The sequence below is a fragment of the Chiloscyllium plagiosum genome, unplaced genomic scaffold (genome assembly GCF_037043375.1).
Source record: "Chiloscyllium plagiosum isolate Xiang-an unplaced genomic scaffold, Cpla_swu_hap1 HiC_scaffold_9, whole genome shotgun sequence".
NCBI classification, from domain to species: domain Eukaryota; kingdom Metazoa; phylum Chordata; class Chondrichthyes; order Orectolobiformes; family Hemiscylliidae; genus Chiloscyllium; species Chiloscyllium plagiosum.
The window spans coordinates 20,271,980-20,285,767 of record NW_028270147.1 but is presented as its reverse complement, the minus strand read 5'-3'; the positions used below and the strand labels follow the sequence as shown (position 1 = coordinate 20,285,767).

Genomic DNA, 13,788 nt, shown 5'->3' with positions numbered 1-13,788 from the left:
AATTTTGACAACTCACTAAGGTCACCTTTTAATCTTTTCTACTCCAAGAAGGATAAGCCCAATTTCTCTAACCTTCACAGGTATCTAAAATTCCAATACATCTTTCATTAATAAGAAGAAACAAGGGTTCTAACGCTGATTGCTGGGGAACACCGCTTTCAACTCAGCTCATTTCTTTAGTCTGGAGATATCCTCGTTCCTAACTTCTAATCCATGCTGCCAAGGATCCACCAATCCCAACCATTTCTGATTTGCTAATTGCCATGTGGTACAATATCAAATACCTTTTGGAAGTCCAAGATATACAACATCCACAGTAATACCCTCACCCACTGCCAGTATCACCTCGTCAAAGAACTCAATTAAATTTGTCAGACATGATCTGCCCTTGACAAAGCCATGTTGACTGTCTAGTATAACTTTATTTTACAGGACAAGATAAAGATATGCTTAAGTATTATAGCCTCCGATCATCCCTAGCTTTTCTTGAAGGTGGTGGTGGTGGTGGTGGTGGTGAGCTGCCTTCTTGAACCATTGCAGTCCATTTGGTGTAGGTAGCACCCAATACCATTGGAAGGGATTTCTAGGATTTTGACCCAGTGACAGTGAAACAATGGGAATATATTTCCAAGTCAGGATAGTGAGTGGCTTGGAAGGCAATTTGTAAGTGGAAGTGCTCCCATATATCTGCTGCCATGGTCTTTCTGAATGTTATTAGTTGAAGTTTTGGAAGGTGCGTTCGAAGGAATCTTGGTAAATTTTTGTTGTACATCTTGTAGATGGTACACACTGTTGTTACTGAATGTTGGTGGTGGAGAGAATGGATATTGTGGATACGATGGAAATCGAGTAGGCTGCTTTGGCTTGGATGGTGTCAAGCATCTTGAATGTTGTTGGAACTGCACTCATCGAAAACAATTGGGGAGTATTCCATATCCCACTCCTGACTTATGTCTTGTTGGTGGACATGCTTCAGGGGAATCATGAGATGAGTTATTGCTGCAAGACTCCTAACCTTTGACCTGCTCTTGTCATCCTATTTCTATGACTAATCTAGTTCAGTTTCTGGTAAATGGTAGCCCTTCGAATGTTGAAAGTGGGAATTCAGCAACAGTAGCGCATTGGAATATTAATGGGTGATGATTGTATTTTTTTTTTGTTGGAGACAAATTGCCTGGTAATGGTGTGGCATGAATGTTTTGTCAGCCCAGACCTGGATGTTTTCCAGATCTTGCTGCACCATGATATTTTCATGTATTTTACCTATTTGTCACATTTGAAAGTTTTTTACGTGATAAACCTCACGGCAGTTAATGTTCCTTTTTAAAATTTAATTTCTTCTTGCAGTCTATTGTTTTTGGTGTACAGTGTCTTACTTTTTTAAGCATGGCTGTGTACACCCCTTATTTATCCCTGAACAAAACCAGGGTGGAACCTGTTGGACTACAGAGTGGCCTTTCACCTGCACAATCTATGGGGGATTGTTGTCTCTGAACCAAAGCACAGTCCCATTAGGATTATAAAATGTAGCTAATCATGTACCTTTATTTTCTATATTTTTTGTTCTCCAGGGTTATGAGTGAAGGAAGATCAAAAGTCTTAATCGTTCTGTCTTGCTGAGCAGTTTAGTTACTGTAGTGAAATATTGCCATTGACATAGCAACTTGACTGTGGGAGAAGATAAAAGCATCGTCAGTGGACGTGTAATGCAGAGCAAATTATTACATTCTATTCGCACCATGACTTCAAATGGAATTCAAACAACATTGCTCATCGTGTTGCTATGTGGAGTATCTGCAGGTGAGCACTTTGTTACAGATGTTTTGAAACTGTTTCAAAATTCTTTTCTCTATTTTCATTTTTGTATATTAAGACTCATCACAGGATGCATTATGTTTGCAGGACCTCCAAATTGTGTATTTCCACCTTTTTTTAATCTCTCTTCCCTCCTAAAACTCAAACATGGTTCAACTCATTACTACATATTAAAGAACTGTAGAAATTTATAGCACAAACTATTTGACCTATGATCCCTCTCGATCTTTTTCTTCTTCAATTATTTATTAACTTTATCTTCAAATTTGTCAAGGGAGTTATGTCATAAACCTGTCCTTAAGGTTTCCTACATAATGTATCATTACTGATTAGATTATGCTAGTTTCTTTCCAAGCCACACTCTCCATCCTTACTTTTTTTTGATTGTGCTTTTAATATATATATGCAGATCCAAGCATGACTGCAGTCAAGAGCCAATCTATTAAAAGTTACAAGATATGGAACTGCATAGTGGCATAATACATTCAATGTATTGTGTGTTATAAAGTAAGATACGAGAGTTCAATCCAAACCTCTGCTAACATCAGATTTGTGTTTGATTATCTTGGCATCCATGCCATCACAATACCAAGGTGCCTTATGCCTGGAACGGAAAGAAGGGGAAGTGAGAGGGATTACTAAAATAAATAAAAGTCAGCACTTCAGCAGACTCTGTTAACTTGTAAATTGAAACTCAACGCATCAATTTATCCATAAAAATATCCATATTGACCTAAAATGAAATTAGGTGTTATGGATGTTACCCATAATAAAAATTATATAAACAGTCTAATATTATGCTGTATGTTATTTTAATGAAAATAATCTTGTGCAACAATCTACAAACTTTTTTACAAATGATTGGAAATGATGGGACAGAGATTGGGTGGAATCGCCTATGCAGTAACCTTTCATTAAATAATTAACTTGTTTAGGGAAGAAAAAAAAACTGAAGACCACATCTTTTATTTTTAATAATTCTGTATTTTAAAGCTGAGAAACAAACCAAAGCAATTTCTAGAAGGTGCAAGATTTTTTCAGGGCACACTGTTGAAATAAGAAGCAAGGTATAATTATGGCCCAAATGTTGTCACTGTATTTCAGGGTTTGGAACAGAACCAGAATGCAATTCTTAAATTTGTAAATATGCCTTTTTTTAAAGGGAAAATATGCTCTAAATCTTGAAGTGTTACTGAATCTGAAAGGTTAACTTTTTGTCTCCACAGATACTGTCAGACCTGTTGAGATTTTCCAGCAATTTCTTTTTTGTTTGTGTCTCTAGATCTTGGGGCTGGATTTTGGCTAGCAGTCAAAACCCATTGGTTTTCTGTTTCTGCCTTTTTCCCTCTTTCATATTTAGGAATATTAAGAGCAGGCATTGAGCCTGCTTCACAATTTATTCCATTTTTTTGTTTTGTTCATGGGATTGCTGGTTAAACTAACATTTAGTCCTCATCCCTGATTGTACTGGGGAAGGTGGTAGTTAGCTGCCGCCTTGAACTGACACAGTCTAACTCTACAATACTGTTATTGACTCAGTGATAGTGAAGGTACAGTGATAAAGTTCCAAATCGGGGTGGTGTCTGGCTTAAAAGGGAATGTGTAGGTCGTGGTGTACCAAGACATTTACTTCACTTGTTCTTCTAGTTGGTAGAGGTTGCAGGTTTGTAAGATATTGTCAGAAATGTCCTTCTCGGCATTTTGCCCCTTTTAAAAAAGACAATGAGGAGCGATGATACTTGCAACAAATTCAAAACATCCATGCTTGAGAAAAACACAACAGTTAAGGAACTGGTTTCCACCACAACTGGTGCACCAACCACGCTTGGTACAACCAGGCTTTATTGCATTTTACAGAAATGATCCTGATTTTCCCCTCTTTCCCATAACCCACTAGAAAGCATTAGTGAATAAAGTTATGACCTTCACATGTAACGTAAGTTGTCATTAAGATTGTAAACTGGATAGGAGCAAAAGCCATTCAACACCACTTGTTTAAATCCTTACTCAACAAGCTTAATGTTGCCGACTGTGAACTAACAATGTTGGTGTGAGGGAAGGTCCTACAAAGTTGTTTTTTTAAGATATGATGCCTTAAATTGGCACTTTTCTTAAATCAAGGAATGAAATGTCCAGTGAGTTGTCAGATAACGATTGGTTGTTGAACTTCAAATCCCTTAAAGACATGACATGAAACCTAAATTCTGAACTGCGGGGAAAGGGCCAGAGATTTAGCACATCCATAACTGTATGCATTAAAATTAAAACTAGGTCAGTGGTCCTATCAATAAAAGAAAATGCTGCAACATTTCCTGAGTCACAAAAGTAAAGAAAAATGGATCCACCCACAAAATTACTGTGCATGCCTGAGGATATTAAGAAGAATTCAAAAGGTGATTTCAGGAATTTCCATTTGATCGAAAATGTCATGTTTGTCTCTAATCCATTTCTTCAAGTAGATGTTGGTAGTTTGGTTGTGAGTGCGGTGCTAGAAAAGCACAGCAGGTCAGGCAGCATACGAGGAACAGGAGAATCAACGTTTTGGGCATCCTGATGAAGAGCTTATCTCCGAAATGTTGATTCTCCTGCTCCTCTGATGCTGCCTGACCTGTGCTTTTCCAGCACCACACTCTTAACTCTGATCTCCAGCATTTGCAGTCCTCACTTTCTCCCATTGGTGGTTTGGTCACCAAATTTATCAGGAGTTGAAATGGAGATAATTACAAAGTAAAATAATAGAGCTGAGTCAGATCAAGGAAGAGTAATTTTGTGGGGACTATAAGTGAAAAATGGACGCCTTGACATCGAACACTTCTTCCGTCGCCTCTGCCTCCGAGCTTACTTTCACAATCAGGACCCCCACCCACCTTCCGAGGACCCCTTCGCCCACCTCCAACACACTGCATCCACCTGGACACCCCGCGCTGGCCTATTACCTGCCCTCGACCTCTTCATTTCCAACTGCCGCCGGGACATTAACCGCCTCAACCTGTCTACCCCCCTCCCCCACTCCAACCCCTCACCCTCACAACGCGCAGCCCTCCAATCCCTCTGCTCTAATCCCAACCTCACCATCAAGCCAGCGGATAAAGGGGGAACAGTGGTAGTTTGGCGCACTGACCTCTACACCACTGAAGCCAAACGCCAACTCAAGGACACCTCTTCCTACTGCCCACCCGACCATGACCCCACCCCCCCATCACCAAATCATCATCTCCCAGACCATACAGAACCTCATCACCTCAGGAGGTCTCCCACCCACAGCTTCCAACCTCATAGTCCGGGAGCCCCGCACTACCCGGTTCTACCTCCTTCCCAAGATCCACAAGCCTGACCACCCTGGCCGACCCATTGTCTCAGCATGCTCCTGCCCCACTGAACTCATCTCTACCTATCTCGACACTGTCCTATCCCCCCTAGTCCAGGAACTCCCCACATACGTTCGAGACACCACCCATGCCCTCCACCTCCTCCAAGACGTCCGTTTCCCCGGCCCACAACGCCTCATCTTCACCATGAATATCCAATCCCTCTACACCTCCATCCGCCATGACCAGGGCCTCCAAGCCCTCCGTTTTTTCATCTCCAGACGTCCCCAACAGTACCCTTCCACCGACACTCTCATTCGTTTGGCCGAACTGGTCCTCACAATTTCTCCTTTGAATCCTCCCACTTCCACCAGACCAAAGGGGCACACGTATGGGCCCCAGCTATGCCTGTCTCTTTGTTGGCTACGTAGAACAGTTGATCTTCCGTAATTACACCGGCACCACTCCCCACCTCTTCCTCCGCTACATTGATGACTGCATTGGCGCCACCTCGTGCTCCCGCGAGGAGGTTGAGCAATTCATCAACTTCACCAACACATTCCACCCTGACCTTAAATTTACCTGGACCATCTCTGACACCTCCCTCCCCTTCCTGGACCTCTCCATCTCCATTAGTGAAGACCGACTTGACACTGACATTTTTTACAAACCCACCGACTCCCACAGCTGCCTGGATTACACCTCTTCCGACCCTATCTCTTGCAAAAATGCCATCCCGTATTCCCAATTCCTCTGCCTCCACCGTATCTGCTCCCAGGAGGACCAGTTCCACCGTAGAACACACCAGATGGCCTCCTTCTTTAGAGATCGCAATTTCCCTTCCCACGTGGTTAAAGGTGCCCTCCAACGCATCTCGTCCACATCCCGCACCTCCGCCATCAGACCCCACCCCTCCAACCGTAACAAGGACAGAGCGCCCCTGGTGCTCACCTTCCACCCTACAAACCTCCGCATAAACCAAATCATCCGCCGACATTTCCGCCACCTCCAAAAAGACTCCTCCACCAGGGATATATTTCCCTCCCCACCCCTTTCCGCCTTCCGCAAAGACCGTTCCCTCGGTGACTACCTAGTCAGGTCCACGCCCCCCCTACGACCCACCCTCACATCCTGGCACTTTCCCCTGCCACCGCAGGAACTGTAAAACTTGTGCCCACACCTCCTTCCTCACCTCTATCCAAGGCCCTAAAGGAGCCTTCCATGTCCATCAAAATTTTACCTGCACATCCACTAATATCATTTATTGTATCCATTGCTCCCGATGCGGTCTCCTCTACATCGGGGAGACTGGACGCCTCCTAGCAGAGCGCTTTAGGGAACATCTCCGAGACACCCGCACCAATCAACCAAACTGCCCCGTGGCCCAACATTTCAACTCCCCCTCCCACTCTGCCGAGGACCTGGAGGTCCTGGGCCTCCTTCACCGCCGCTCCCTCACCACCAGACGCCTGGAGGAAGAACGCCTCATCTTCCGCCTCGGAACACTTCAACCCCAGGGCATCAATGTGGACTTCAACAGCTTCCTCATTTCCCCTTCCTCCACCTCATCCTAGTTTCAAACTTCCAGTCCCCTTGACTTGTCCGACCTGCCCAGCTCCTTTTCCACCTACCAACTCCACCCTCTCCTCCCTGACCTATCACCTTCACCTCCTCCCCCACTCACCTATTGTACTCTATGCTACTCTCTCCCCAACCCCACCCTCCTCTAGCTTATCTCTCCACGCTTCAGGCTCTCTGCCTTTATTCCTGATGAAGGGCTTTTGCCCGAAACGTCGATTTTTGCTGAAGCTCCTCGATGCTGCCTGAATTGTTGTGCTCTTCCAGCACCATTGATCCAGAATCTGGTTTCCAGCACCTACAGTCATTGTTTTTACCCCATTGTATTAATCTGCCTGGTCCAGTTAAGTTTCTGGTTGTTGCCAAACTCATTATGTTGACTTTAGAGGATTCAATGATGGTAATGCCATTGGACATCATAGATGGTTAGGTTATCTTTGTTAAAGATGGTCATTGTCTGGCACTTAACTGGCAAGTAAAATTTGTGCCACACATCGGAATGCTGTTCATGCATTTCTAAATATGGACAGAGACTGCTTCAGTATCTGGGGAATCATGAATGGTGCTGAACATTATTCATTGATAATTGCACATTCTCACATTTGACGTCTTTTCTGATTGAAGCAGCTGCAGATGGCTGCGCCTCGGACACTACTTTGAAGAGCTATGGGCTCTAGTGGTACACTGTTAGTTACACTACCTCTAAGTCAGGAGGCTCGGGTTCAAGTCTCACCTGCTCCAGAGGTGTGTAATAACATCTCTGAACAGGTTGATTAGAAAGTATCTATCCTGAGGAACTTCTGCAGAGTTGACCCAGAGCTGAGGTGACTGACCTGCAACAGCCATAACTGTCTTCCTCTGGCCAAAATATGACTTCATCTAGGGGTGTTTCTTTACCCCTTGATTCACAAAAGTGCTGGAGACATTCAGCAGGTGTGTAGAGAGGAACAGTTAATGTTTTGATTACTTGAGGGTGAGCCTCTTGGATCTCATGCTGAACTGAGAGTTGGAGGAGATGACAAAGAAGTGAACAATCTAGCATAGCCTAAACAGGCTGTGCAATAGTGTAAAATCAGTAGCAAGGGACAGAGTGAATGGCAGGGCCAGAAAATAGAGGCTGAGGCCTTTCCATTGATGGATATCAGACAAGCTTGGGGACTCGTGAGCAGATCATGGAGAAGTGAAGCAGTGTTCTGGAATATTGTGGAAATGAAGTCTGTTTGCTGGTGCAGACAGAAAAGCAAATTACAGTTGAAGAAGGAACCTGTTGGATTGTGTTGAAATTTCAGGCCTGATGATGTGGGGATGGGGAAAGAATATGTATTTGGAAATGCTTTGAAGGAGAAAAAGGAATTTGCATGACTAGAAAGAACAATTGACAATGCCAGCTAGCATGGGGCCCAAGAAGGGTCTATGACATATTTGCAAGAATTGTGCTTTGATTTATATGATAATTTAAAAGTTTATAATTGCCATTTTGTTAAGCAGTGAATGCTGAATTTGTTTCAGATGCATCTGTAGCTTACAGCATTATCAATGCAAAAGAATAATGTGACAGAGTCCAAAGGTCACAAACTTGGATAACTATATGTGAATGAAATATTGTAAATTGTGAAATTTGGATTTGGTACATTAAGCCATGATTAAAGACCACAAACTATTGTTCAAAATGAACTTGTAAGGAATTGCTGAATATATTGACATTTGAATAGTAAGCACTATTCTGAGTTTTGCTGCTCAACATCAGTGCACTTTGTTGTATGTTAAAGTAAGCCTTTGATTTTTATTATCAAGATGATTAAAGCTCTTTTCACTTTAGTTTTAGTTTACAATGCATCCTAGTAAAATTAATTATCATAAGTTACAAAAGAAAAGCCGGCAGTTTAGCTTTGGTATTTTTCTGACTGGGGAATTATTCCCATGGAGCACGAAACATTGATACAAACTGGGGATTGTTTTTAAAAAATAATTCCCTCAAAATCTGTTTTGTCAGTGAAACAATTTTGAGTTTCACCTGAGGTTTTCTCATGTCATCTAATCGAAAACTTGTTTCTGATAAAAGACATCAGTGTCTATGCAACAGTGTGATTTTAGTGCAGTTTCTTTAAAGGTTCCAAGAAAGGTTTTATGTTTTGATTCATGATCATGTTTTTAAAAAAAATGCTAATTTAAATTCAGAATACCTATATTAAAACAGAACGTAAAGTTTAGATGAATGCACTGCAATAGTATGAAACTGCCTTTCATTTACACTGTTATATTGAATAGAGTCATAGAGATGTACAGAATGGAAACAGACCCTTCGGTCTAACTTGTCCATGCCGACCAGAAATCCCAACCCAATCTAGTCCTACCTGCCAGCACCTGGCCCATATCCCTCCAAACCCTTCCCATTCATATATCCATCCAGATGCCTTTTAAATGTTGCAATTTTACTAGCCTCCAGCACTTTCTCTGGCAACCCATTCCACACACTCACCACCCTCTGTGTGAAAAAGTTGCCCCTTAGGTTTTTTTTTTAATATCTTTCCCCTCTCACCCTAAACCTATGCCTTCTCGTTCTGGATTCCCCGACCCCAAGGAGAAGACTTTGTCTATTTATCCTATCCGTGCCCCTCATGACTTTATAAATCGCTAAGCTCACCCCTCAGCCTCCACTCCAAGGGAAACAGCTGTGGTCTATTCAACCGCGCCCTATAGGTCAAATCCTCCAACCCTGGCAACATCCTTGGGCGGCACAGTGGTTAGCACTGCTGCCTCACAGCGCCAGACCCGGGTTCAATTCCCGCCTCAGGCGACTGACTGTGTGGAGTTTGCATGTTCTCCCCATGTCTGCATGGGTTTCCTCCGGGTGCTCCGGTTTCCTCCCCACAGTCCAAAGATGTGCAGGTCAGGTGAATTGGCCATGCTAAATTGCCCATAGTGTTAGGTAAGGGGTACATGTAGGGGTATGGGTGGGTTGCGCTTCGGCGGGGCGGTGTGGACTTGTTGGGCCGAAGGGCCTGTTTCCACACTGTAAGTAATCTAATCTAATCCAATCCTTGTAAATCTTTTCTGAACCCTTTCAAGTTTCACAACATCCTTCCGATAGGATGGAAACCAGAATTGCATGCAATATTCCACCAGTGGCCTAAGCAATTTCTTGTTGAGCTGCAACATGACCTCCCAACTCCTGTATTCAATACTCTGACCAATAAAGGAAAGCATACCAAAACCCTCCTTCACTATCCTGTCTACCTGCGACTCCACTTTCAAGGAGCTATGAACCTGCATTCCAAGGTCTCTTTGTTAGCAATACCCCCGAGGACCTTACCATTAAGTGTATAAGCTTGGCTAAGATTTGCTTTCCCAAAATACAGCACCTCACATTTATCTAAATTACACTCTATCTGCCACGTCTCAGCCTATTGGCTCATCTGATCAAGATCCCGTTGTAATCTGAGGTAACCTCCTTCGCTGTCCACTACACCTCCAATTTTGGTGTGATCTGCAAACTTACTAACTCTCCCTCGTATGCTCACATCCAAATCATTTATATAAATGCTGAAAAGTAGTGGACCCAGCACCGATCCTTGTGGCAAACCTCTGGTCACAGTCCTCCAGTCTGAAAAACAACCCTCCACCACCATCCTATGTCTTGTACCTTTGAGCCAGTTCTGTATCCAAATGGCTAGTTCTCCCTGTATTCCGTGAGATCTAATCTTGCTAACCAGTCTTCTTTGGGGAACCTTGTCAAATGCCTTACTGAAGTCCATATAGATCACATCTACCTCTCTACCCTCATCAATCCTCTTTGTTACTACTTCAAAAAATTTGAATAGAGAAATGAGCAACTTGAGGGACTTCTTTTAATTTCATTGTCAGTTTGCTTCCCTGGAAAAGATAATTAATATTTTAATTAATTTATGGTAACTGTCTTCTGAAAAACCTTCAATTCTATAAGCACCATCAAAATAAGTTGATCTTAAGTGATTTTTTTTTCATGAATAATAATTGCTGGAACAATTATCCTGCACTGTGAATATTGGTAGTATCAGCTATTTATTGGAATTCTGAAATTCTTAGCCATCTTGCATGAAAGCATGGACTCTATGATTCAGTTGATACAAATTTGTTTCCGGTGTTTAAACTGCAGAAATAATAGAATGGAGAGACTAACTGAACAGCAATGCTTTTCTGCAGATATTGCCTGAGAGAGCATTCAGTCTTTTTTTCAGTCATGTGATAGAAGTATATAAATAAAAGTAGGCCATTTATCACATTAAGCCTGTTCTGCCACTTTAGTTAGATCTTGGTTGATCATTGACCTAAAGGACACTTCCTCACATCCTGTCCTTATTGCATATCCCTTGTCATTTATCTCCAGAAATTTTATTTCCTCATTGATGGAGCTTTCATGGAGAATTCCAAAGGTTCACCACTATCTGAAGGAATTCATAGAAACATAAGCACAGAATACAGAATAGCGAATTATCCGGCAAGATCACAAGGTCCCAATGCTCGGCTAAATTATGTTATCTAGCATTTGATTATCTGGAATTCGATTAATCGACCGAAATACTGCCCACCTGTGTCCTTTGGATAATCGAGGTTCCTCTGTGTAGGAGCAGGAATAGGACATTCCACCCTTTTTGGGTCTGCTCCACCATTCAGTATGCTCATGGGTTGATCATCCAACTCAGTACTTGTCCCTACCTTCTCCCCTATTCCCTTTTGAGCCCTTCAGCTCCAAGAACCATATCTGACTCCTTCACAAAAACATTGTGTCTTGGCCTGAACCATTATACATGAATGCACGAAGCATTAGACATAAGATGGATGAGCTTGAGGCTCTTTTGGAAATTGGCAAATACGATATTGTGGGGATAACTGAGACGTGGCTTCAAGTGGACACGGCCTGGGAAATGAATATTCAAGGATACACGTGTTATCGTAAGGACAGACTGACGGGCAGAGGGGGTGGGGTGGCCTTGTTAGTAAGGGATGATATTCAGTCCCTTGCGCGGGGGGACCTAGAGTCAGGAGATGTAGAGTCAGTATGGATAGAGCTTCGAAATACCAAGGGTAAAAAGACCCTCTTGGGAGTCATCTACAGGCCCCCAAACAGTAGTCTGGATGTCGGATGTAAGTTAAATCAGGAGCTGAAATTGGCCTGTCGCAAAGATGTCACCACAGTTGTTATGGGGGATTTTAACATGCAGGTAGACTGGGAGAATCAGGATGGTATTGGGCCACAAGAAAGAGACTTTGTGGAGTGCCTCCGAGATGGATTCTTAGAACAGCTGGTGCTGGAGCCTACCAGGGAGAAGGCAATTCTGGATCTGGTATTGTGTAACGAACCAGAATTGGTCAGAGACCTCGAAGTGAAGGAGCCATTGGGAAGTAGTGACCATAATACAATAAGCTTCAATCTGCAATTTGAGAGGGAGAGGGTACAGTCGGAAGTGACAGTACTTCTGTTGAATAAAGGGAATTATGGAGCTATGAGGGAGGAGCTGGCCAAAGTTCAATGGTGCAATACCTTAGCAGGGATGACCGTGGAGGAACAATGGCGGATATTTCTGTGTATAATGGAGAAGTTGCAGGATCAGTTCATTCCTAAAAGGAAGAAAGATCCCAGGAGGAGGCATGGGCGGCCGTGGCTGACGAGGGAAGTAAAGAAACATATAAAGTTAAAAGAGGAAAAAGTATAACATAGCTAAGATAAGTGGGAAAACTGAGGACTGGGAAGCTTTTAAAGAGCAACAGAGGATTACTAAGAAGGAAATACGCAGAAGAAAAATGAGGTACGAAGGTAAACTGGCCAAGAATATTAAGGAGGATAGTAAAAGCTTTTTTAGGTATATGCAAGGCAAAAAAATGATTAGGACAAAAATTGGGCCCTTGAAGACAGAAACAGGGGAATATATTACTAGGAACAAAGAAATGGCAGAGGAATTAAATGGGTACTTCAGATCTGTGTTCACTTGGGAAGACCCTGAGGTAACAGTGGCTGAAGGACCTGAACTGAAGGGAATTTATATTTGCCAGGATTTAGTGTTGGAGAAGCTTTAGGTCTGAAGGTTGATAAGTCTCCGGGGCCTGATGGTCTGCATCCCAGGGTACTGAAGGAGGTGGCTCGGGAAATCGTGGATGCGTTGGTGATTATTTTCCAGAGTTCAATAGATTCGGGGTCGGTTCCTGAGGATTGGAGGGTGGCTAATGTTATACCACTTTTTAAGAAAGGTGGGCGAGAGAAAGCAGGAAATTATAGACCAGTTAGTCTGACCTCAGTGGTGGGAAAGATGCTGGAGTCTATTATAAAGGATGAAATTACTGCACATCTGGATAGTAGTAACAGGATAGGACAGAGTCAGCATGGATTTATGAAGGGGAAATCATGCTTGACTAATCTTCTTGAATTTTTTGAGGATGTAACTATGAAGTTGGACGAGGGAAATCCAGTAGATGTAGTGTACCTGGACTTCCAGAAAGCTTTTGATAAAGTCCCACACAGGAGGTTGGTGAGTAAAATTAGGGTGCATGGTATTGGGGGGCAAAGTACGAGATTGGATTGAAAATTGGTTGGCTAATAGGAAACAAAGGGTAGTGATAAATGGCTCCATTTCGGAATGGCAGGCAGTGACCAGTGGGGTACCGTAGGGATCCGTGCTGAGACCACAGCTTTTTACAATATCTGTTAATGATATAGAAGATGGTATCAGCAATAACATTAGCAAATTTGCTGATGATACAAAGCTGGATGGCAGGGTGAAAAGTGATGAGGATGTTAGGAGATTACAGGGTGACCTGGACAAGTTAGGTGAGTGGGCAGATGCATGGCAGATGCAGTTTAATGTGGATAAATCCACTTTGGTAGCAAGAACAGGAAGGCAGACTACTTCCTCAATGGAATCAATTTATGTAAAGGGGCAGTACAAAGAGATCTGGGTGTTCTTGTACACCAGTCAATGAAGGCAAGCATGCAGGTACAGCAGGTAGTGAAGAAGGCTAATAGCATGCTGGTCTTCATAACAAGAGGGATTGAGTATAGAAGCAAAGAAGTTCTTCTGCAGCTGTACAGGGCCCTGGTGAGACTACACCTGGA

General features: G+C 42.9%; 1 protein-coding gene across 2 annotated transcripts in view; it reads left to right on the top strand.

Moving 5' to 3' along the window:
- The window catches only part of tgfbr3 (transforming growth factor, beta receptor III), a 182,639-nt gene that overhangs the window by 20,987 nt on the left and 147,864 nt on the right, over positions 1 to 13,788 (top strand). For both annotated transcript variants that reach the window (XM_043698779.2, XM_043698778.2), the window contains exon 2: positions 1,572 to 1,800. In XM_043698779.2, the coding sequence (XP_043554714.2) occupies positions 1,707 to 1,800 (94 nt within the window). In that variant the 5' untranslated portion in view covers positions 1,572 to 1,706. The remainder of the gene's footprint in view (positions 1 to 1,571; positions 1,801 to 13,788) is intronic.